The sequence below is a fragment of the Mixophyes fleayi genome, chromosome 6 (assembly GCF_038048845.1).
Source record: "Mixophyes fleayi isolate aMixFle1 chromosome 6, aMixFle1.hap1, whole genome shotgun sequence".
Taxonomy (NCBI): domain Eukaryota; kingdom Metazoa; phylum Chordata; class Amphibia; order Anura; family Limnodynastidae; genus Mixophyes; species Mixophyes fleayi.
The window spans coordinates 161,703,158-161,726,487 of NC_134407.1; the positions used below are offsets into that span (position 1 = coordinate 161,703,158).

General features: G+C 41.2%; 1 protein-coding gene across 2 annotated transcripts in view; it reads right to left on the minus strand.

Annotated features, from left to right (window-relative positions):
- The window catches only part of PABPC1L (poly(A) binding protein cytoplasmic 1 like), a 115,662-nt gene that overhangs the window by 12,362 nt on the left and 79,970 nt on the right, over nucleotides 1-23,330 (minus strand). For both annotated transcript variants that reach the window (XM_075176952.1, XM_075176951.1), the window contains exons 10-14: nucleotides 22,623-22,710; nucleotides 21,078-21,200; nucleotides 18,106-18,239; nucleotides 1,991-2,084; nucleotides 1,582-1,712 (exon numbers count right to left, since the gene is read on the minus strand). In XM_075176952.1, the coding sequence (XP_075033053.1) occupies nucleotides 1,582-1,712; nucleotides 1,991-2,084; nucleotides 18,106-18,239; nucleotides 21,078-21,200; nucleotides 22,623-22,710 (570 nt within the window). The remainder of the gene's footprint in view (nucleotides 1-1,581; nucleotides 1,713-1,990; nucleotides 2,085-18,105; nucleotides 18,240-21,077; nucleotides 21,201-22,622; nucleotides 22,711-23,330) is intronic.

Below are 23,330 nucleotides of genomic sequence, written 5' to 3' on the forward strand. Positions count from 1 at the left end.
GTGTTTTTGGCAGTTGGTCTGAGTATAGATGAAAAAGGGCAACAAGAGGAGACAGGGCTAATGATATTGAATTGACTTTCCATGCTATGTCAAAAGACCTCTAGCAAGAGAGGCTGGAGAGCAGGACATGTAAGGAAGATGTTGCCCATGGCACCACAATTGCACCAACAAAACTTAGAAAGGTCAGACCACATCTTCTGCAATCGAGCTGGGGTAAGATAGGTCCTATAGAGAAGTTTCAGCAGCATTTTCATGATTAGTGCACTTGAACATTATAGAAAGGTTACAGTAAATATATCCCCATTGTGCGGAGAAGAGACAAATTTAGGTCTGACTCCCATATGCACTGGGGTAGCATGTTTGAGGGACTGGTCAATTGTTGGTACCAGAAAGTGATTCTCCCTCTATTATCATCCCTGGTAACTTTAGCATATATCAGAGGCGGGGATAAGCCTGTAGGGCAGTCATGGTTGTGAAGGTCAATGATCAAATGACAACCACAGGTACTTATAAAAATCCTTAGATGGGATGCCATTTTTTTTCCTGCAGCTGCGCAAAGGAGCAGAGACCTTCAGTGCCAAACATGTATGGAAGAGAGGTGAGCCCTCCAGACGAGCAGCTGGATAGATTAAGGTCAGGGGTAAGTCTAGAAACACTATATAGAGGGAGATTTCTAGTCGGAAGGAACCAGCAGTCCTGTCTCAAACTGAGATTGGAGGATGGGGAAATTGGGCGAGTGTGGTGTCAGTGATTTAGGAAACCAAATCAGATCCGCTATATGGAAGGAAGAATGTAGGGCATGTTCCAGGTCAACCCAGGGTTTATGAAGGGCTGGGAACCATCAGCCTCTAATCTGCGTAATTATACATGCCTATGTATATTATTTGTGTATGGGACAATGTTAGAATGGGTAAGGGTAAGATATAATAATCAAGTTTCCCCAAAACAGTCTAAACAAGACATGTTGTTCAGCAACTAAATATACAAAGAAGATGGATTATTCCAAGTTGTAGTTTAAACCTTCTACATGTTAATGGTGGACCGTCTCAGGCACTCTTCCCTACCTTGTGACTGCAAGCCAGTGTTCGTATAATTGGATTAACAAGTTAACGTTACCAAATCTGTATATATTTCTGAACAGAAATCCCCTTAAGCATATCATAGAACTATTAAGTAGACAGTTACACGTACATTCGTGGATGCACTCCATTTTCCTATCAGACCAACATGGCTCCCTTTATGTGGAGCCACAATCAGTATTTCTGGTCAGCTCAATTTTTCCCTCTCTATTCATGAAAGCTTGATTTCAAATGCCAGTAGACAAACTACAAAATTGGAGCATGATGCCACATTATTTTACACAAAAAGATTTTGATTTCATCGCAGATCTCTGCTGGGGATTTGCTACAGCTGTGCAGAGAATGGACGATACATATATGGGTTTCCTACCGATTCAACTCTTTTGGAAAGATTTATATTGGCGAATGTTGAAGATACTGGTATAGACTAATATATATATATATATATATATATATATATATATATATATATATATATATATATATATTTTTTTGTAAATACCTTTGAGTGAAGGGACTCTGGAGATTCCAGCATGTGTAGTAGTTCAGAATTATCTATCTCCAACAGCATGCCAGTTATTTTGCCAGCAAGGGTTGAATGCATTCCGTGTATCAGAGGGTAAATCCGTTCACCTGTTACAAACCAAACATACATTAGAATGGCAATTATTGTAGAATCCTAAGAACATTGCTGGTACGTCCCCAGACGATCTGCACTTCTCTCAGGTGCCTGCACAGCCAACATAAGATCCAAGCGAAAGGATTATATTGAAAGAACGGATGCAACATTGTAAAGAAGTCCCCCAAATACTAATTTCTGTAATATAAATACACTTGTGCGTTCCTGTGATAGTCTTGTAATGTTTTCTTTTAAATAGAGTACACAAATAAAGATTGATAACTGCACATACCAAGCATTTGTTTTTGCTCTTGTGGTGGGGCAGCTGCAAGCATGGATGCAGTGAGTGGTTCCTGTCCTTGCATTAGCACTGCAGGTTCTATGACCTGTCGGCAAAGAAAAATTAGCAATTATGAAATTTGCAGACTGTAAATGTTACTGCTGCTACATGTACTATGAAAGCACAATTTTAAAAACACATTTGCAAATTCACAGTACATTGTCTATAAAATTATATTATATGATAGATATATATATATTATATCTATAATATAAAAGCCTAGTGGCGTGTGGGAAAAAATAAACCAAGCTGCAGCGCCACCTGCTGGGCGGAGTTATACACTGACCTACTAAATTCTTAGCATTATCTAATATATAAAAGTAAAAGCCTAGCGGCGTGAGTTAGAGTGTGTGTGTGTGTGTGTATGTGTGTGGAAAAAACTATTTTCTCAGAAAGGGCTCATCCAATTGACCTGAAATTTGGTATACTGACATTATTTGACCCAAAAAATTAGAATAGTGAAGTCAGTTAACTTTCATCATCCCCCCTTCCGCCCGTGGGAGGGGTAGTAAAGGCTAAATTTACGAGTTGAGGGCTCAAACTCATTTTCGTGAGGTAATTTTACCTCATGAACACACATTAAAAAGGGCACTTGCGTCGGGAAGTAACGCTCTTCCCCTGAGGAGGCCTGGGCTATGGCCCAAATGCATGACAAGAACCTTTTTAAAACCTTAAGTAGCTTGATTTGACTAGAATGCATGGGTTAACTTGTATGTATATATTTCTTGAAGGAGAAGTGACAGTTGGGAGTGGTTGGTGGTTGCCGGGGGTGACAGTGGGGAGTGGTTGGTGGTTGCCGGGGGTGACAGTGGGGAGTGGTTGGTGGTTGCCGGGGGTGACAGAGCAAAAGGAGTGTGATACTCAGGACCTCTGAGAGAGATCCCTGTGTCTGGATAGATGTGGCGATAAAGATGAAGGATGAGGTGATGGAGAAAAATGATGAGGTGGTGACATGTGGACAAAACCACGTTAAAAAAGGGCGCTTGCATCGGGTAGTAACGCTCTTCCCCTGAGGAGGCCTGGGCTATGGCCCAAATGCATGACAAGAACCTTTTTAAAACCTTAAGTAGCTTGATTTGGCTAGAATGCATGAGTATCATGCACGGGTTAATATATATATATATATATATATATATATATATTTATTTTTTATTATTATTTATATATTTTCACACATACACACACACACATGAACACAGCTGAAACTTGCAGTCTGAGTATCTGGTGGGTGAGTAGCTCTAAAAAAATAAAATAAAAAAAGGCTGCAAAATCCATCCCCAACAGTGTGTAAGAGTAAGCCAATCCAGTCATTCTGGTGACCTCAGTATGTTCCAAATCAGAGACTAGCTGAACTGCTTGTATGTGTCTACCAAGGTAGTGGGTACCAGGAACAGTAACAGCTATATGAAACAAAAGAGCACAACTTTCCACAGGGCGAACCCTGAACACTCCAGCTAGATGGGCGCTTGATCAAACAAGTGAAGTGATGACCAATAGCAGGAGCATAATTATAACAGAAGCTCCTTAGCTATCAACGCTGCTTCAGTCTACAGGATTCTACAGATTATCTCCAGTTCTTCCAGCCTCTATATTGATTCAAGTTGCCACAACAGGCAGAAAATCCCCATTCTTTACTTTTCTCAGACAAATGTTTTTGTCTGAGAAAGGGAGCGAGCGCGCGAGAGCAAGCACGGGAGCGAGCGCGCGAAAGAGAGTGCGCGAAAGAGAGCGAGCGCGCGAAAGAGAGTGCGCGAAAGAGAGCGAGCGCGAGCGACAGAGAGCGAGCGCGAGCGAGAGCGAGCGAAAGAGAGCGGGAGCGAGCGAAAGAGAGCGGGAGCGAGCGAAAGAGAGCGGGAGCGAGCGAAAGAGAGAGAGAGAGCGCGCGAAAGGGAGCGCGCGAAAGGGAGCGAGCGCGAGCGAAAGGGAGCGAGCGAAAGGGAGCGAGCGAAAGGGAGCGAGCGAAAGGGAGCGAGCGAAAGGGAGCGAGCGAAAGGGAGCGAGCGAAAGGGAGCGAGCGAAAGGGAGCGAGCGAAAGGGAGCGAGCGAAAGGGAGCGAGCGAAAGGGAGCGAGCGAAAGGGAGCGAGCGAAAGGGAGCGAGCGAAAGGGAGCGAGCGAAAGGGAGCGAGCGAAAGGGAGCGAGCGAAAGAGCGAGCGCGAGCGAAAGAGCGAGCGCGAGCGAAAGGGAGCGAGCGAAAGGGAGCGAGCGAAAGGGAGCGCGAGCGAAAGGGAGCGAGCGAAAGAGCGAGCGCGAGCGAAAGGGAGCGAGCGAAAGAGCGAGCGCGAGCGAAAGGGAGCGAGCGAAAGAGCGAGCGCGAGCGAAAGGGAGCGAGCGAAAGAGCGAGCGCGAGCGAAAGGGAGCGAGCGAAAGAGCGAGCGCGAGCGAAAGGGAGCGAGCGAAAGAGCGAGCGCGAGCGAAAGGGAGCGAGCGAAAGAGCGAGCGCGAGCGAAAGGGAGCGAGCGAAAGAGCGAGCGCGAGCGAAAGGGAGCGAGCGAAAGAGCGAGCGCGAGCGAAAGGGAGCGAGCGAAAGAGCGAGCGCGAGCGAAAGGGAGCGAGCGAAAGAGCGAGCGCGAGCGAAAGGGAGCGAGCGAAAGAGCGAGCGCGAGCGAAAGAGAGCACGAGCGAAAGAGCGAGCGCGAGCGAAAGAGAGCGAGCGCGAGCGAAAGAGAGCGAGCGCGAGCGAAAGAGAGCGAGCGCGAGCGAAAGAGAGCGAGGCGAAAGAGAGCGAGCGCGAGCGAAAGAGAGCGAGCGCGAGCGAAAGAGCGCGAGCGAGAGAGAGCGAGCGAGCGAAAGAGAGCGAGCGAAAGAGAGCGAGCGAAAGAGAGCGAGCGAAAGAGAGCGAGCGAAAGAGAGCGAGCGCGAGCGAAAGAGAGCGAGCGAAAGGGAGCGAGCGAAAGAGAGCGAGCGCGAGCGAAAGGGAGCGAGCGAAAGAGCGAGCGCGAGCGAAAGGGAGCGAGCAAAAGAGCGAGCGCGAGCGAAAGGGAGCGAGCAAAAGAGCGAGCGCGAGCGAAAGAGAGCGAGCGAAAGGGAGCGAGCGAAAGAGAGCGAGCGAAAGGGAGCGAGCGCGAGCGAAAGGGAGCGAGCAAAAGAGCGAGCGCGAGCGAAAGAGAGCGAGCGAAAGGGAGCGAGCGAAAGAGAGCGAGCGAAAGGGAGCGAGCGCGAGCGAAAGAGAGCGAGCGCGAGCGAAAGAGAGCGAGCGCGAGCGAAAGAGAGCGAGAGCGAGCAAAAGAGCGCGAGCGTGAGAGCGCGAGCGCGAGAGCGCGAGCGCGAGAGAGCGAGCGCGAGAGAGCGAGCGCGAGAGAGCGAGCGCGAGAGAGCGAGCGCGAGAGAGAGCGAGAGAGAGCGAGCGCGAGAGAGAGCGAGCGCGAGAGAGAGCGAGCGAGCGAGAGAGCGAGCGCGAGAGCGAGCGAGCGCGAGAGCGAGCGAGCGCGAGAGAGAGCGAGCGCGAGAGAGAGCGAGCGAGCGCGAGAGAAAGAGAGCGAGCGAGAGCAAAAGAGAGCGAGAGCGAAAGAGAGCGAAAGAGAGAGCGAGAGCCTCTTCACATCTAATATTTTGGAGCACAACTGCTGTCTTCTGACTTCAAAGTGAGACATTTAATAGAATGTCTCTGGTGGATTTAGAAACATTGTGCCAGTCTACTTAATGTGAAGATTCTTTTGAAAGTTGTGAATATTCCAAAGACTAGAAATGGAACTGGTATACTTATGCCTATGGAGGAAATCATTGTTTGGTTTGTGATGAGAGCACATATAGCAGTTAAGCCTGCTTGCCATCACCTATCACCCAATACCATCTTATATGGCAGATACCTTATGAATCAAAGTAAATAAGGCCTACAGACACCTTTTCCCTACTGACAAGTTGGTGAAACCTACTTTGAGTAATAAATGTGGGAAAACCATGGAAGATGACTAGAATGGTTTTTTAGACAATTTGGAAGCCCCTCCCTGCAATCGATTCTGTTAACAGTCTAATCAAAGTGGTACTGAACACTGGACTTGCATCGTCTACCCCACACTACCTTTTTAGAAAGCGATCCCATTGCCAAGTTGTCTTTTTTGCCCCCAGTGCAGCTCTTTAATGAGATTAGTGTCATGGAATGAGCAGATTAACAAAAACAAAAAAAAAAAACAAAGAAAACAAAGACACCAAAACCGTTTTTGCACCTCATTTCATTTTGGAGTCCTTTACCCTTTTCCCGGCGAAATGTGTAATTGATGGACTTATCCCCAGTTGGGAACCCTCAATTACACAATCTTAAGGCGATATAAAGAGTTACTCTGTTATTATGGACATATCCTCCTACACCAGGCACACGGTCCTTGAAACTGACAAACTTTCTGCCAGATCATCAGTCAATTTGGTAGTGGTGTGCACAATCCTCTGGCTCAAATTTTGGTCAGCAGACAATACTTCCAAAATGTCCCTGTGTATGCTGCCTTTTCCAGGGACAGCCCTCATTGGACCAGAAAGGGAGAAGATAACAAACACAAAACCCAGATACTCAGGATCGATCACATTACATCCTAATATGACATCTAACTAACCAATGCACTACCATACAAAACTTTATGATGGTGGTAGAATCTAAATGTTGTATCACTAAAAACAATGTTTAATGTATAATAGATTGCAATTAATGTCTCCATTTGCAGAACAGATTTCATAAACACCCCAAGAGTCCCATCATGCTACCTCCCTGAAGTGGATGATGAAAACCCCCCACCCACCCCCTCTTCTGGTGGGAGATTTTCTCAGATACTATGAATGCCCATCTTCTGGATTATGCACTAGTTTTCATTCATCTTGTACATAGTTTCCGCAGGAGTCCATTTTAACAATCAATATTCTGGAATTCAGGGCCAACTAATTGGACTACAACTGGACCTGAGCAGTTTTCCTCTTGCTCAAGAAAGTCAAGCTTCAGTCCTTGGATGTGGTGAATAGTCTGCGGATCTATACACTACTGATAAGTTGGTTTCTCAGATGACCTGTCTGTCCTTAAATAATAAGGAATAAATATGGTGCCTGCTCTCAGTCAATCTCCTGCTGGAACAAGATGGCAATCCAGCAGGCCTATTCTTTGGCAGGTGCAGTGGTTCCCTCTGGGCTTACAGCACTCTCGACCAGGGCAGCTGATCTTCAGCTGAAAATAAAGTTTGCTTTTCTAGTTGCTAAACCGGTTTATTAGTGTCCGGTGTGAATTTCCTATTGGAAGCCACAGCCCTCTTCTGTTGGAGCTTTCAGACTATCAGATGAACGAAAGAGGAACTTTGGGAGGTGATAGTCAATTGCATAGTTCGCAAGATTGAAAGACCAGATGTGAGCCTCTGCCCATTCTAGGATATTTGAAACTGCATGAAGCCCCAGACAACTAATTGAACCCCTTACTTGTTGATATAAGCCACTACTGTGGTGTTATCCAAAATACAGATTGGCTTGTGTGACAAATTTTAAAATTACTTTCTATGAATTCTTTCTTAATATGTATATTTCTCTGGGCCTATGCTCTTAACAGGATGAGCAATGGTCAGTGTTGACTACTCTGGGAATGGAGGCGCTTGATCATTTGTTTTGGTTTCCTGATTATATTAGCAAGGGAAAAGAGTTTTCTTTAATATGACTTAAAATGTTTCAGAAAGCTCAATGAATGGGGTGGACACAAAACTAACCATGAAAACCGGTCTTCTCAACCCTCAATAAAAAAAAAAATCTGATTAGAATATTTGTTCACTCCGAAGTAAAGGAGTTCTGTCACTGAACATATGCCACCAGACAGCTAAAAGAATTATTCAATTAATTAATGCCACGAGACTGCATTGACAATTTGCCCTCTGATGAAGTTGATTGTTATTGACGAAAAGCTTTAGATATTTTCAGCAAACAACTCCCCCCAACTCAGAAACTCAGCATGCTGAAGAAACCGCCAGTAAGAAAATCACCTTTCAGGTGAGATACCCAAAATCCACAGATTCCAAAGGTTCAAATGATTTTTTGACCTAGGCCTTAAGTATCAAATGAAGGTCCCATGGCTCAACCTGGTGTACAGAAGGAGGATGAACCACCTTGCAAAAAAGTCTGATCTTTCGTAATACCGGATAACTTACGCTAGATGAAGACTGACAGTGCTGATATTTGCAGCCTCAAGGTGGATAAGCGCAGACCTTTTTCAAGACCTGCCTGAAGAAAGGAGAGCAACCTGGACAGGTTAAATAGAGAAGTGTAAAAATTGAGCCCTTCGTACCAGAGAATATATGGCTTCCACACCAGATAGTAATTTGAAGCATATGAAGGTTTCATGGCCTTAATCATATTTTTCATAACTGAGGGAGAGAATCCGCAAGCATGAAGGATCAGGGTCTCAGAGGCCACATCGTCAAAGCCAGCCGATCTAACGAGTGGCAGTGAAGAGGTCCTTGCACAAAGAGGTCGGGATGGAAAGCCAGCCAGAAGGAAGGACCCACAGCTATACCTAGAAGGCTAGAGTACCAAGCCTGGCACATCTGGAACCATATGTTCTCTCTAACTTCTTGAGCACCCTCGGAATCTTGAAGAACAGAGTAAAGAGGTAGAGCAGATGAAACTGCCACGGAATCATCATGGCATCCACGAATTCTGCGGTGGGAACCAGGAATTTCATGCAAAACAGAGGGGCATTGAAGTTCAGACAGGACACCATGAGATCTTTGTCTAGCCTACCCAAACACTGAACTAAAAAGTCTAACAACTCCTTGTGCAGGGACCATTCTCCTGAATGGACCCTGTTGCGACTAGTCTCCCAGTTTTCTACCCTTGGAATAAAGACGGATATCACCGGAATGTTACATTCCGCCTAAGACAATCTTGGATGTTTCCTTAGTGATCATGGAGCAACGGGTGGATGGATCCGGTAGGCCACTGCTGTCGCATTGAAAGACTGGGCCCTCGGTGGCTTGCCCACCAAAAACCTTTGGGCCTGGACAAGCACTTTAAAATACTCGAAGCTCCAGCACATTTATGGAAAGTACCTCTTCCTGGGGTTTCCAGAGTCCATGGAACCGGAGAGTGGCAAAGACCCCTCCCGACCCTGAAACTGGCGTCTGTGGTCACCAGCGTCCACTCAAACGCCTGGAAGGAGCAACCCATGGTTAGATGCGACTGGTTCAGCCACCATGAGAGAAACTGGCGGAGTGTCGCAGATAACTTGATCATTTGTTTGTGCAGGTGAATTTAACCACTTTCGCAGCAGTTCCCTGTGAAATATCTGCAGTGGAATTGTGCACAGGACATTGGCTCGAAAACTGAGACCATGGTGTCCAACAATGGAACTTGCCCTCTGGGAGAAAGACTAGCTGGCACTTGGTGTTGAAGTCGTGACCTAAAAAGCGCATGCTCTGAGCTGGCGTCAAGAAGGACTTTGGCAGGTTGATTATCCAGCCATGTGCTTCCAAGAAGGACATTGTGAAATGCAGATGGAGAATCAGAATTTGGTAGGACGGTGCCTACAACAGTAAGACGTCCAGATAAAGGACAACTGTTATTCCCTGGGAGCGGAGATGGCCCGCCATGACCACCATCATGTTAAAGACCATTGCGGCGGTAGCCAGGTCAAATGGCAATGCCCTGAACTGGTAATGTGCGCCCCGTACAACAAAGCAGAGGAGACACGGATGCCCTTGCCAAATGGGAACGTGGATGTAAGTATCCTTTATGTCCAGAGAAGCAAGGAACTGTCCTGGTTCTATGCCCATGAAGACAGACCACAGTGATTTCATCCTGAAGCCCAGGACTCGCATCCATTTGTTGAGGGTTAAGTTTAAGATTAGGATGGGCCTGAAGGAAATCATTCCAGTTCCAGTGGAGCACAACAGGGGAGAGATACAGAGCAGACCGTCTGTAAAATGGTGTATCCGCTGAGGAAGAGCGCCATAAAAGGGAAGATGGAAGACGTACCCTTCCTATACAGATCATGGAGGAACAGGAAGTCTCTGGCCAGCAGACTCTGTTCCTTTTGCTGTGACCACCACTGTACTTGAATCCGTTGAATTGGAGATCTGCTGTGACTGCTTCTGGTACGGAAATGCTCCTTGTTTAGGGGGGACACAACCGCAACACCTGTCATTAGGTTCTCTGCGGATTAAGCTGTCAGCGCTGCCCGACAGCATAGTGTACTGTGCAGGCTGCAGTCTCCTGCACGGAGTACAGGTGACTTCTGTAAAAGGCAGCATTAGGGCTGGGGTGATGGAGGCCCTCAGGCTAATTTTTGTTTGTTTGATTAAGATTGGACATTATTTCTGTCATAGTACTACTGGTTTGATTTTTTTCTTGTTTAAAGGGGTATGTCTTTCCTGTTACATTTATCGGATATATATTTTTTCAGTTATTTGCTTGAAGCCACTATAGGGATTTGTTTTAGATGTTGTACCATCTATGGTTTATGCTACCTATAGTTACTTCCCAATAGGATACCTACAGTTTGTTGTTGATGTGGTATTTGGCAAAAGAAATCTGTAGTTCATCAATCTACATGTCACCTCAGTGCTGAAAAAAATGGTCACCTTGCTTTTTCTGAAGGTTTGTTTGAAGATGCATTTTTAGCATTCTAGGACAGCACACACAAACTGTCAAAATGTTGGGAATTGCATAGAGCACCCTAGTTTGAGTCTATAATTCCTTTTAGGTTTGCAGGACTCTGCCACCAATTTTGACTGTTGAGAGTTGTTGTTGCTGAAATTGGCTGAAAGAAATCCATGTACTTAATCTAGGAATATTTTTTGTAACTGATGAAAATGATAACATGAAAAAGGGAAGTGCCTCCAAATAAACATCCATTAGGCCAAGCAGGTGAAGACAATGACCTGATATTACAGGGTTTGTCCTGAGGACTGACATTGTTACTTGCGCAATTTTGAGACGGTCATTTAGGAGAAAAACACTTGTCCTTGATATCTTCCAAGGTGGAGTCCAAAGAAACTGGTAGAATCTGAAAATTTTATAGAGCTCTTGGAAGTCTGTTAGGTTTCTAAACTGTTGGACAGTATTCAAAGATCTGTGTAAGTGACTGCTAGACTATGATGTTGTCTTTATAACGTCATCCAAATAGGTGTTAGGAGTTTTTATTTTCTAGGTTTCGTTGTTCAGTCACCACTTGTGGCAGGCAAGTCAAAGCGTTTATTCAGCCTTGCTATAATTTCAAATTGACCAATAAATGTTTCCAGTCTCCTTATCTGAACTGCTTACATGCAGACCGAAAATAATCATGGCCAAGAGACATAGGGATGATGTTAAAATGTGAACTATCTTATTAATTTCTTTTCTTCCAAATACTCCATGGCAGCCTTTACTTTTTTTTTTTTTTTTTTTAGCTAAACACACGTCAAACAAAAAGGTCCCACTCAGAAAGGATATAAACCAGCTCCTCCTTTTCTGCCATGTCTTTTAACTCCGAAGCTATCTTCAGAAACAAACATATACAACCTGGGTGGAAATCAAAATCAATAGCCAGTATATTGCTGCATAAAGTTTATTCAGAGGCTTACTGACATGTCTGCCAAATTGAGAATCTCCCAACACAACAAGGTGACAAGGACTTGAAAAAGGTATGGAAGGATGTCCATCCTACTGCTTTGCACAACTACGTCACAGAAGCCTAAGACCTTTTTTTGCCCAAGATGTAGATATGTTCTTGTTGAATGGGCTTTCAGTATTTCAGGTACTGGCTGCCCATTCTTATTGTATGCCTGTACAATCACATCTTTGATCCATCTGTACATAGTTTGTTTAGAAGGAACATACACTTTTTGATAGCCTGCACATAACTTAAAAAGTTCCATTTTGTTGAACTGCTGTGTTCTAGACAATATAGAAATGGCTCTGACCAAATTTAGAGAACAGGTTTTTTTTTTGTCTGATCTTTAGATTGTGAAAAGAAAGTTGGTGGCACTACTTCTTGATTGATGTAAAATGTAGATCCTATTTTTGATAGAATAGCAGGACTGTCACTCAACACCACGCTATCCGAATACATATTCAGAAACGGTTCCATGCACCGTAGTGCTTGTAACAAAATTAACACTTTTAAAGTCATCCATTTCACCAGTACTTCTAGAAGCAGTTTCAAATGGGTCATACATTAGCATATTGACTAAATTAAGGTCCCACTGGGCCACATTTTTATGGCCTGGAAAAATGTATTTGCTCTTACAAAGCTAATTTGCTATTCCGTAAGAATTATTGACGACACTTGGACTCACCAAGGGTATGGATTTCTTACATTACATACTTTTAATGTGGCTAAGGTGTTTGTAACAGTCACTGCAGTTGGATTAACTTTAGACTCGCAACAAGACACATCTTTTCCATATTCTACAGTAGAACAATTATTTTTCCTATCTTGTAGGTGTGCACAGATTATGGAGTCTGATACACCATCATGTCTGAGCAGCCTAGGTGTCTCCTTTATTTTTCCTGATTCCTCACTAGAAGAATGTTCCAATATTCCTGGATAATTCCACTCCATTGACAGAGTATCTATATTCCATATCTATATCTGTTAAGAGATGTGGTTAACTCCTTGCAAAGTAGACAAATCTTCCTTAATTACAAATGATTCCTTCCTCCATGCAATAAGTTCACTAAATTGCTCAAGAGGCTGAGTTGTCCCTAGATTTTGGACACTTCTTCAGATTCTACCATAAATGTCTCATCACAAGCTGCACACAGCTTTTGTGTTTTGTTTTTCCTTTCTCCAGTCTCTACAAGAGTGCTGTAGAATGAATACACAATTACTAACTAATGTAAAATACCTTTGCATGAATATACACTATAATGGACACAAGTATTGGGACGCTTGACCATTGCACCAACAGAGACTGTAATGACATTGTATTCAAATACATATACTTTAATATGGAATTGGTCCCCCCCTTTTGCAGCAATAACAGCTTCCACTCTTTCTGGAATGTACAAATGTAGTATAGCAAAGGATATTATCTGCGCTACCCTCAAATAGGTATGTGTAAATCAGCCAAGAAGGAGAAGAGTAGGGAAATCTAAAACCTACCAAAAGTGGATACTAATACACAGAACAATCTCCAGGTGCTATAATGTAAATCAGTTCAGTTTATAGTATAGAGAATTCTGGTACACTAATAGTGAGCAATTCAAATCAATAAACAATTTCACTGCTCCTGGCCAGAAGCAAACTTGAACATAAAAGTAATGGAAACCAGCATATATATATATAACCATATACAGTCCAATGGTAAATGACAATTGCATGCAAGTCTACAGAATAGACAGGTGAGAGTTCCGTGTTCCAGAAGTTAGTGATCAATAAATTAATAGCTATTGCTTTATCTTATTCCAGATAGATGGAAGTTGACCAATCCCATACTGATAACACTGTCTAAACTGACAACCAATGTATTTAACAAAAGTACCTTATTCAGAATTAGTTTCCTCTGCGGATCTCAAGGACACAGTACTTGAGTGGGATATAAATACTTCTCATCCAGAGAATGACTCTTCTTAGCCCATGATGACTCCTTAATCCAAATATAAGCACAGTGTCAGAAAAAGATGAAAGAAAGTTAATGCAAATCTTGCCGCGCTGCTTTCACTGGTCCTGCTCCTACCACATTTGTGAGGCAACAACCAGTTAAACTGGTGCCTGAAGTTGCTGAAAGTTCAGATCAGTCTTATCACAACTGTGATGCCGGCACTTAGTTCTCATCTGTTAAGCGCTGCAAATCCCGTGCCGTTCCTACTGATATGCAGTCTCTAAATCAGCGGTGTCAGCGAGTACCTGATTCACTAGAAGTGCAGTCATGTGACCCATCAGGCGATTCCCGACCACATGATCCGATAGTGAATTACGATAGTCATTTCAGGAGTTTATAGTAATTTTCTGCAACTTTCTGGTTTGATGATTTAAGGTAAGACTTGGGAGACTAGATAGTCATAAAAAGAAGTATTTTGTTTGAAGATATAATGCATTTACATCTATTTTTAGTCGAGAAAGATCACGACAGACATTCATTATTGTATATAATTGTTTTTTCTATTTGTTTTATGTATATGAAAATTTTAATAATACTTATATATTTATTATTGTTATACATGTATATATGTAAAAAAAGATGATGTTATGAGACCTAATGACATACATTGTTTTTGATTTGCTGTCTGGTCCTGTATGACACTATAAAAATGAGATCAGATTGAGTTTTTATTTATGCCTTGATAAAGACCCCAGGTGGGTCGAAACGCGTTGGTAAAGACCTTGGAATTGTTCACTTTGGCTGCACCATCTTCACCTTGCAAGGAATTCTTCCTCCAAGCTGATCCTGATCTGAGAGACCTTTCAATACATGCGCAGAATACTGGCTTTATCTGGTAGGCGGCCATTGTTTGCCTGTTCAAGGATTTTTTTTGTAACATAAATGCAATATTTTAAAGTTTCTTTTATGGTAATGATATACAATAAAATAAGTGAAGGAATATGCACTATGGGATTTTTTTGCTTTACCTTCTCTTCACGTTTCAGATTTTGAACATCAAATAAAGTCATCTTGATGAATATCTTCTAGAGAAACTGGAAGTTCATGGACATATGGACATAATTGTTCCCGATTTAATACTGTGATAAGTGTATTTTTTTCATATATTTTTATTTTTTCTGTGGCGCCTATTGGTGTGGAAATTTTGTTTCATTTTTGAAGTGTTAAATAAAAAGTACAGTATCAATCCAATGTGTTTCCCTCTTACAAGTGCTTCCTTTGTGTATTAGTACTCATCCTGGAAGGCTTTCCACAAGATGTTGGAGTGTTTCTGTGGGAGTTTATGCCCATTCATTCTGTAGAGCATATATGAGGTCAGACACTGATGTTGGACAAGAAGGCTGGCTCGCTATCTCCGTTCCAGTTCATCTCAAAGGTGTTTAATGGGGTTAAGGTCAGGGCTCTGTGCGGGCCAGTCAATTTCTTACACACTGAACTCATCAAACCATATCTTTGTAGTTCTTGTTTTGTGCACTAGGGCACAGTCATGTTGGAATAGAAAAAGGCGTTTCCCAAACTGTTGCCACAAAGTTGGAAGCATAACATTGTCCAAAATGACTTGCTATGCTGAAACATTAAGATTGTCCTTTACTGGAGATAAGGGGCTTAGCCTAAACCCTGACAAACATCCCCATACCGTTATCCCTCCTCTACCAAACTTCACAGTTAGCATAATGCAGCCAGACAGGCAACTTTCTTTGGGCATCCGCCAAACCTAGACTCTCACATCTAACTGTCAAACGGAGAAGCGTGATTCGTCACTCCACAGTTCAGTGTCGGTGTGCTTTACACCACTCCATCCGACGCTTGGCATTGCTGATGTGAGGCTTGCTTGCAGCTGCTCGGCCATGGAAACCCATTCCATTAAGCTCCCGTAGCACAGTTTTTGTGCTTACATTAATACCAGTGGAAGATCGTAACTCTTCAGCTATGCAATCAGCAAAGCATTGGCGACTTATCATGCACCTTTGCAGTCGTTGACCCCGCTGTAATTTTACGTGGTCTTCTGCTTCGTGGCTGAGTTGGTGCTGTTCCTAAGTGCTTACACTTTATAATATCACTTACAGTTGACCATGGAATATCTTATTGCAAAGGTAACATCCTATCACAGTACCATGCTAGAGGTCACTAAGCTCTTCAGAACGACCCATTTTCTATCACAAACGTTTGCAAATCGAGACTGCATGGCTAGGGGCTTGATTTTATACACCTCTGACAACGGGTCTGATTGAAACACCTCAATTCAATAGTTAACTGGTGTGACCAAATACTTTTGTCCATAGAGTATGTAAAACAACCCTAACTTAGGGGCTTAAATGGAGTGGGTGTTCTTCAGCAATTCATGATTGGACTCAAGTTTCACTTTGCTTCTCGACATGAGACTACTCTGATTTTTAGTAGTGATGCACATGCCTACACTTAGACAGGGAACATTCTTTGTAGCACTTCCAAGTTCCTTCCTGGGGCCCAATGATGGCATGTTGTGTGCACATGCTACAGTGCTTCCAAAGTGTGATTTTCAAAATACTTTTCATGCTCATCAACGCTTGCTCGAAGGTAGCAACGGAGCAGTCCCCAGGTCCATGACCTGCATTCAGCTTACCCCACTTGTAGAGCGCCGCTGAGATAACCAGAGGAGATGGCTTAAAAATACTCTGAGTGTCATTTTTGCTTGACCTGTCTCTAGGTAAACAAACTGAAAGCTAACCCATAGTAAAGGCTGCCATGGACCAGTAAAGAAGAAAAGATATTTGATAATATTTGAAGATATTTAAGAAATCTGGCAGCTGCGGTTTCAAGATTTGCTCCTGAGAATAGTTTCTTATGGTCCCTATACAACATTCCCTTTAATAGACAAGCTGTCTTTTTTAAAAGACACTGCTCTCTTTTTAGTGCATTCAAAAAAGGAAGTCACTTTACTAAAGGATTAGTCCAGTACTTCCTCAAAAATAAAAAGTTGAGAATACTTTAGACTATATGTTTAGGGATAGTCTATTTTTTCCTTAATTTTACTGAGAATAAAATCCAAAAATTAGACATTGGGAAACAAAATTGACAAATTTTAGAATATCTAAAATGTATTCAGTGTCAAGTGCATCTTCTACTAACATATGATCAAATAATACTTAGCTGATTTAAAGCATAAAAATCCTGGGGTATCAAACACTAGATTTAAATGAAGAGACCGGAAGGCTATAACGATAAGGTATGACAAACATATCTTACAGCACAGTATAAACACAGCACAATATATTAATCCATGAGCAGGACCCTCCCTACTTTTTACTGGTTTCAGTATTTCAATTTGTCTACCTTGTAAGTCCGTTTTATGTTTTATGTATGCCCAGTTTTCCTCAATGTTTGGCGCTACAACTACTGTGGCGCCTTACAAATCAATGACAATAATAACAATCAGATACTCCTCCAATGGTAGAAAATTAAAATATTTTTCACCAGACCTTACTAGACTACCATAGGTCAGTTATGGATTTAATGAAAAAAAACAAAAAACATTTCTTATGGAGGAAGTAGTGATAGAGGGCAAGGTAGGAGGAAGCAATGTGGAAGCATCTACATGGAAGACCCCATTTGGTAGAAGTGAGGTGCACCATAGATGTATGGGGAGTACCCATGACAGGACACCTAGCAAGCCTCCCTACACTGTTGCAAAGCTGAGGGGACACTATGGAGCATATTCAATTGTTGGCGCTTCCCGCGGCGTTAAAAATATTACCGTTATTACGGTAATTCTAAGCTGGATTTCAGCTCGCAGATCCCCAGAGTTAAAGGTACCGTAATAACGGTAATTGCGCACACTATTACCGTAATGACGGTAATAGTGCGCACGCCACGTTACTTTTCTGAGTAACGCCAACAATTGAACATGCCCCTATTCGTTTTACACCTTGACAAGATCACAGTGGAAAATAGGTTCTCTAATATAGACCAATAAAAATAAATAATGAGGATGGGGTTACTTGAATGTTTGATAAGAAAAAATACTGAGTGGGAGTGTGTGCTGCCTTTTGAAATGGTTAAATACATGTTAAATAAACTGTGGCATAGACTATAATACAGTTATGTGTAAGCAATATTTTAGCCGCATTTAAAATGCAGTCCTGTCTGCAGCTTTTCCACACTGAGCCTGGCATACACAGATTTACTATCTGGTCAGTGCATGTAGGGTATTTTATTCTTTAACAATGGAATATACATAACCCTTATTATAAAAAGCCTGTAGGCACTAAACAAATAACACACATCCAGTAAATTTATGCCCACTACAGTTCCCACCTATCTGTTGTGTAAGATTTCACCGAGAAGCCCAGCTAGGGTAACACTTAAAAAGGATTATAAGCAGGTTTCCAAACAATAGAGGCCTCCACAAACTGATTAGCTCCACTGCCTTGAAACAGCAACATTAGATTGCAACATAGCAGTGTATCCCCCACAAGGTACAGTCTGTGAAAACTGGAACAAGTAAAATAAGGTAGTGTGAATATACATTAAAACAGATTTAATACAGTGCCTGTTGGAGGTGGGCAGTGCTCCCCACTGGCTGTACATTCCTCACTGAGCAGGAATATTTGTACTGTGGCATTGTGCGCACAACCGATGGGTTAACCTGGGTCCGAGCACCAGCTGTCTGGGTGCCAATATTTACTAGGGGGGAAAAGAAAAGGGACATTATTACTTGAGAATTGTGTCTAATCAAACTCGAATATAAATTCAAAACAGAATACAGGACATGAATAATATTACTGCATAAATGTACTAAAGTGACTTCAATACTTTGAATTTATTTATGGTCTTTCTTCAAAAGAGTTAATACAAAGTGTGTTTCCCAAGAGAAGCTAAACAGAGAACAGGATAAGTTAAATAAGTCAAATACAAATTAGAGCAACTGCAATGTGACAAAGGGTAGGAGGAGCATAGGTGTTCATAAGCTTCATACATTCTCAACTCTAATCTCAAAAACCAAGAACAAAGATCTCATTGGTGTTGGGATTGTCCACCTATATTTTCAGAAATTTGTAGATGGGGGGATAAGAGCCTTTCCACTTAAACGCCAGGGCTTTTCTGAACTAGAAAAAAATATATATGTACAATTATCAACTTTCATTCTTTCATTACTGCTTCACCATCGTTGGGTATTCTCCAATAAAATTACACTTTCTCCTCCCCCTCATTATTTTTAGAGAATGAACATAGTAAGCGAAGAACTCACTTCACCACAGGGCTTATTATAATAGGACAAACAAAACTGCTGGATAGCTGGAGCTGTGCTGGACAACTCAGAAAGAAGAAGTTCTGAAAAAACTACACAATGCATATTAACAGTGCATGTTTGCAATCTCTGACACTCTGCAGACGTTATGATGTCTTCCAATATATGCCTTGTATCGTGTATCGTAACACATTGAGAGTGGGAGGGATCTCTGGTGTGTCACAATTACACAGACGCAGCGCAACTTTGATATTCCTACAGCGGCGTGGCAAGTAACAGCCAGGTGGCCTCGCTCAGGAAATAGGTCCTGGAGAGAACACTACCACTATGTCTGGCTGTGATACTGCTTCCGTTATTTTACTGGTGTCTTTTTAAAATACCTTTTTGAAGATCCTAACAAGCTAAAAATAAACTACCTCGAATTAGTCAAACTGTAAACGAGACAGGAATGTGTACTTTTGCCCATTTTCCCCATCAAGAAACAGTTAATATTGCAGGATGTCCAATGGAAAACAGAAAACCACACTGACCTGCATAACAATTTAAAAACACCAGATCATTAATCTCATTCATGTGGATAAGCCTTCAAATTCACGTGTGGTGAAGATCCTTTATGTCCTGCAAAGTGTGTTCCACAATCCCTAGCGAGACTGAGATTTCATGTGTTTTGGCACTCTGGTATGTGTGCATGTGAGCTTTCATACTTATTATTCAAGTCTGGAAGGGTGATGTCTTCCTGGAAGCTGACTATAGTACATTTATGCACTGGCACCTTGATATCTAGAAGGCTGAATTGCTGAAAACTTAGCTTTGCACTGTACAGCTATAATGGAACCAACACAACACAATGTGAATTAAGGCAAGTCTACTTTCTTTTATTTACATGTATAATAGAGTTCTCAATTTAGACAACTTTGTTATTGATTTGTACATGTTCTCCAGCAGCTTGAACTTAATACATTGCTTTATTTTCTTGCTTGTGTCTGTATTTTTCACCAAAGTGTGTATCTGAAGTTAAAGTTGTAGATGGGCATGCACAAGCAAATAAATACATTTAAATTGCTTGAAGATCTGTTATTAACACCATGGAGGATTGTAATATTTTTGTGAGGCCTGCACATGCACAATCAAAGATACTGGAAAAAGCCTCTGAAGCCCATTACATGGAACCTTTTCTAAAAAGCTTTCACAAACAAAATGCTTCCGGTTTCAGAAAGTACAGGCAAGGTTGAAAAGATTTATTTCAGGGTTACAGGCTTTGCTTAGAAACAACTCCTTTATTTCTATATGCCACAATCAAATGAAGATAAACAAGTATAATAAGGGGACATTCAAATGATTTCCTTCTTTTAACAGACTGATATCTTATGTGAGCAAAACAAAAACTGAAATCATAGAGATTCAACACCCATGTAAATTTATAATGACACCATCACCAAAATAAATGTAAAAATGTTTTTTTTTCCAGATTATATTGTGTATAACTTTATATATAGCTAGGTATGGCTCTAGTTAGAAGCAAGTTTTCAATGCTGCAGTAAAATAAGAACAACATGCTTATTTTAGGCTGTGCTAAAGTAGTAAAAACATGTAGTCTGTAAATTATCTCAAACTACTTTTTTTTGCCAAAGCAGAAGCCCTTTTAGTTCCACAATAGCAAGACAGCATAATAAAATGCTTCTTGAAACCTCTACTTTTGGATTGGGGTGGGGGGCAGGGGTGACTTTCCCTTTGCAGTGATAAACAGTCCATGCTAGCTACAGCTGATTACAATCCTTTTTTTAATTTGTTTTTCTGCTTTTTATTAACAGTGCTGATCCTGTCTCACTAAGACGACTAGTAGTGCTGAAACAGCATAGATCACACACCTTATATTTTATAGTCAAACCCACAGCTAGTTAGCCTGGGGTGACAAACTACAGAGAAACCAGCACTTTTGGGTTTTCCAGTTAAAACAACCACCATCTACAAGACTGTCAGCGCAGGGATAGTGCCCCTATATTAGAGATTACCAGTCCTGCACTGAAAAGCATTGTCGGTGACAATAAGCATAATGGACAAGGGAATCATTAAGTAATAATGGACAGAGGTTTTAAACACTATACTAGTGTTTACTTTCAGACGGCCCAAAAAAGAAAGCTACATTTGGAATTTAATAAAAACAAAGTGGTAAACTCATTTGAGCTTTGGAAAATATAGTATAATTAAAAATATTTAAAAAATAAAATGAAAGTCACTTTAAAATAGCTTAACCATCACTATCTATCTCTTACCAACTCGCTGACTCTGGGGTCCAACCCGGGGCACCTGTGTTGAAGCTTGCTTCATTGTACTAATGTTAGAAGTCATACGTCGGGGAGGAACTGTCCGTAGTATAGGTGTGGGTGGATGAAACTCTGTAGTTACACAGTTAAAGTTTTATAAAGACACACATTAAACATAGTTGATCAAATCTGAAGTCAATACCAGTCCTACAGCTATGAAAAGACATTCATTGTATACAAAAGTTTTCATTTTTCTTATTTAATTGAGACAGCTTAAGGAACTTAGTATATAAAGTAATGACAACAGTTGCATTTGCAAGTAAGCTTGGACCTTCAGGTGGTCCAGCTGTGACCTAAATATGTACTGGATCTTGGAGGTGATCTATACAAGAAGAAAATGCCTATGACACCAAGAATTACATAAATAATCTATTTTTGCTTAAAGAAAAATTGTATAACCTAGGCATTGCTAGCTGCACGCAAATATGGGTCTGTAAGCCCTAACAGAGACAAAATACAATAAAAAAAATAAAAGCGCTTAGCGAATGTCTTATCTAAGTAAAATAGAAAAAGTTGGATATTAAAACTATAATAAATTTAATTAGCTACAAAATAAAAAATAAATTCTGTTTATACAATCAACTCTTGATGACTAGTTGCATTCATCAGCATAAGTGTCATATCTGTTTTGTAAAAGTGAAGTAGTGATTCATTAATGATGTTTACATCAAAAGAGTCACACTTTGGTTGTATGAAAGTTTTACGGTTTTAGACCATATATTAGGCATTTGAAAGACATCCATAAAATTATAAACAAAGAATGTATTGTTACAGTACTTTTTGAATAACCACATGTCTCAAACTCAACTATTTCAAACAGTTTAACATATGCAATTATTAAATTCAGGACTTAAGATATGTATTACATAGAAATGGTCTCAGCTTTCTAGGAGGATCATCTAAGAAAAGGGTAATTATAACGTGAATTTAATATATAAAATTACCACTTTTTATTAGTTCTTCTAGTTAGAAGTTGTAGTAAAGCCTAATTATGTAGTTCCACTTCATAACTGTATTGGTAGCACACGTATGTGTAAAAAAAAAAAAGAAAAAAAGTGTTTAATGCTTTATTATACGGGATGACCACATAAACAAGTCACTTTCTAATATCAACAAATTGATGTAAAAGCTTTTTGTTTTTGTGCCGAGACATCCTTTAGCATTGTGAGACAAGTGCCATATTTACTACTATTGAGCCACCCAGTTAAGTATGTCTATTACATGGCGGTTGCAGATATCAGTCGAAACAGTTTTATTGAAAATTAACATTTAAAAAAATCCAATACAAAAGCATTATATCCAGTGATCGGAAGGCCAATCATGAAAGGGTGTGGTATACCGTATGTGTGCCTAGTGGGTGTCATTTGGTATTGTGTAGTGAAGAGAGGCCAGACTTGAACTCTGAAGCTGGAGCCTTTAGCGTTTACTTGTAAGCCAACAAACAAAAAAAACAACTGAATTTCTAGTTAAATGTTGGGGCACTGAAGTACTTACGTGGAGGCCTGGAATGCTGCGAAGTCCAGTGAGGAGATGGACGTACAGGTGCGACAGGACTTGGACTATAGAAGGCTCTGCTTGGTGGCTTCAGGTGAAAATGTATACAATCATTAACATTCATATGACATTTTACTCTACCGCGCAGCATTATAACAATAGAATACACAAGTCTTGCAAATATTTGTATAAACAGTTGTGAAAGTAAGTTATCCTTGTCACTCTGACATCAATATTTATTAAAGATAATCTATTATTTCACTAGTGACAATGTTACAATAAAACCCTTCAATGCCAGAAAATGACTGAACTTCTTCACATTTATATAGTATTTAAACATGTTAATGTTTAATTTGTTACTCCCATCAACCAACCTTAACTCCATCAGACACTGCACTGCTCAAAGTAGACATAAAATATGCAGACATGCATGCTTCCACATGGAGTCAGTCAGTAGGCTTAAATTCTACAGTGCAAATAGCTTTTCATGCAAAGGTGAGGGAGTATATGTTACATATCTAAGGTGTATGCTAGAAGTATGTTTAACAAACTATACAAGCTAGGTAAGGTTTGGAATTGGGTGAAAGACCCTATGAGAATATAACATTTTAATAGATAAAATAAACTCTACAACTATTCTTCAAAGTAATGCAGACCATGTCCACATTGTATGGAATATGTTGCTTTTACCAAGGTTCTGGCATTAGT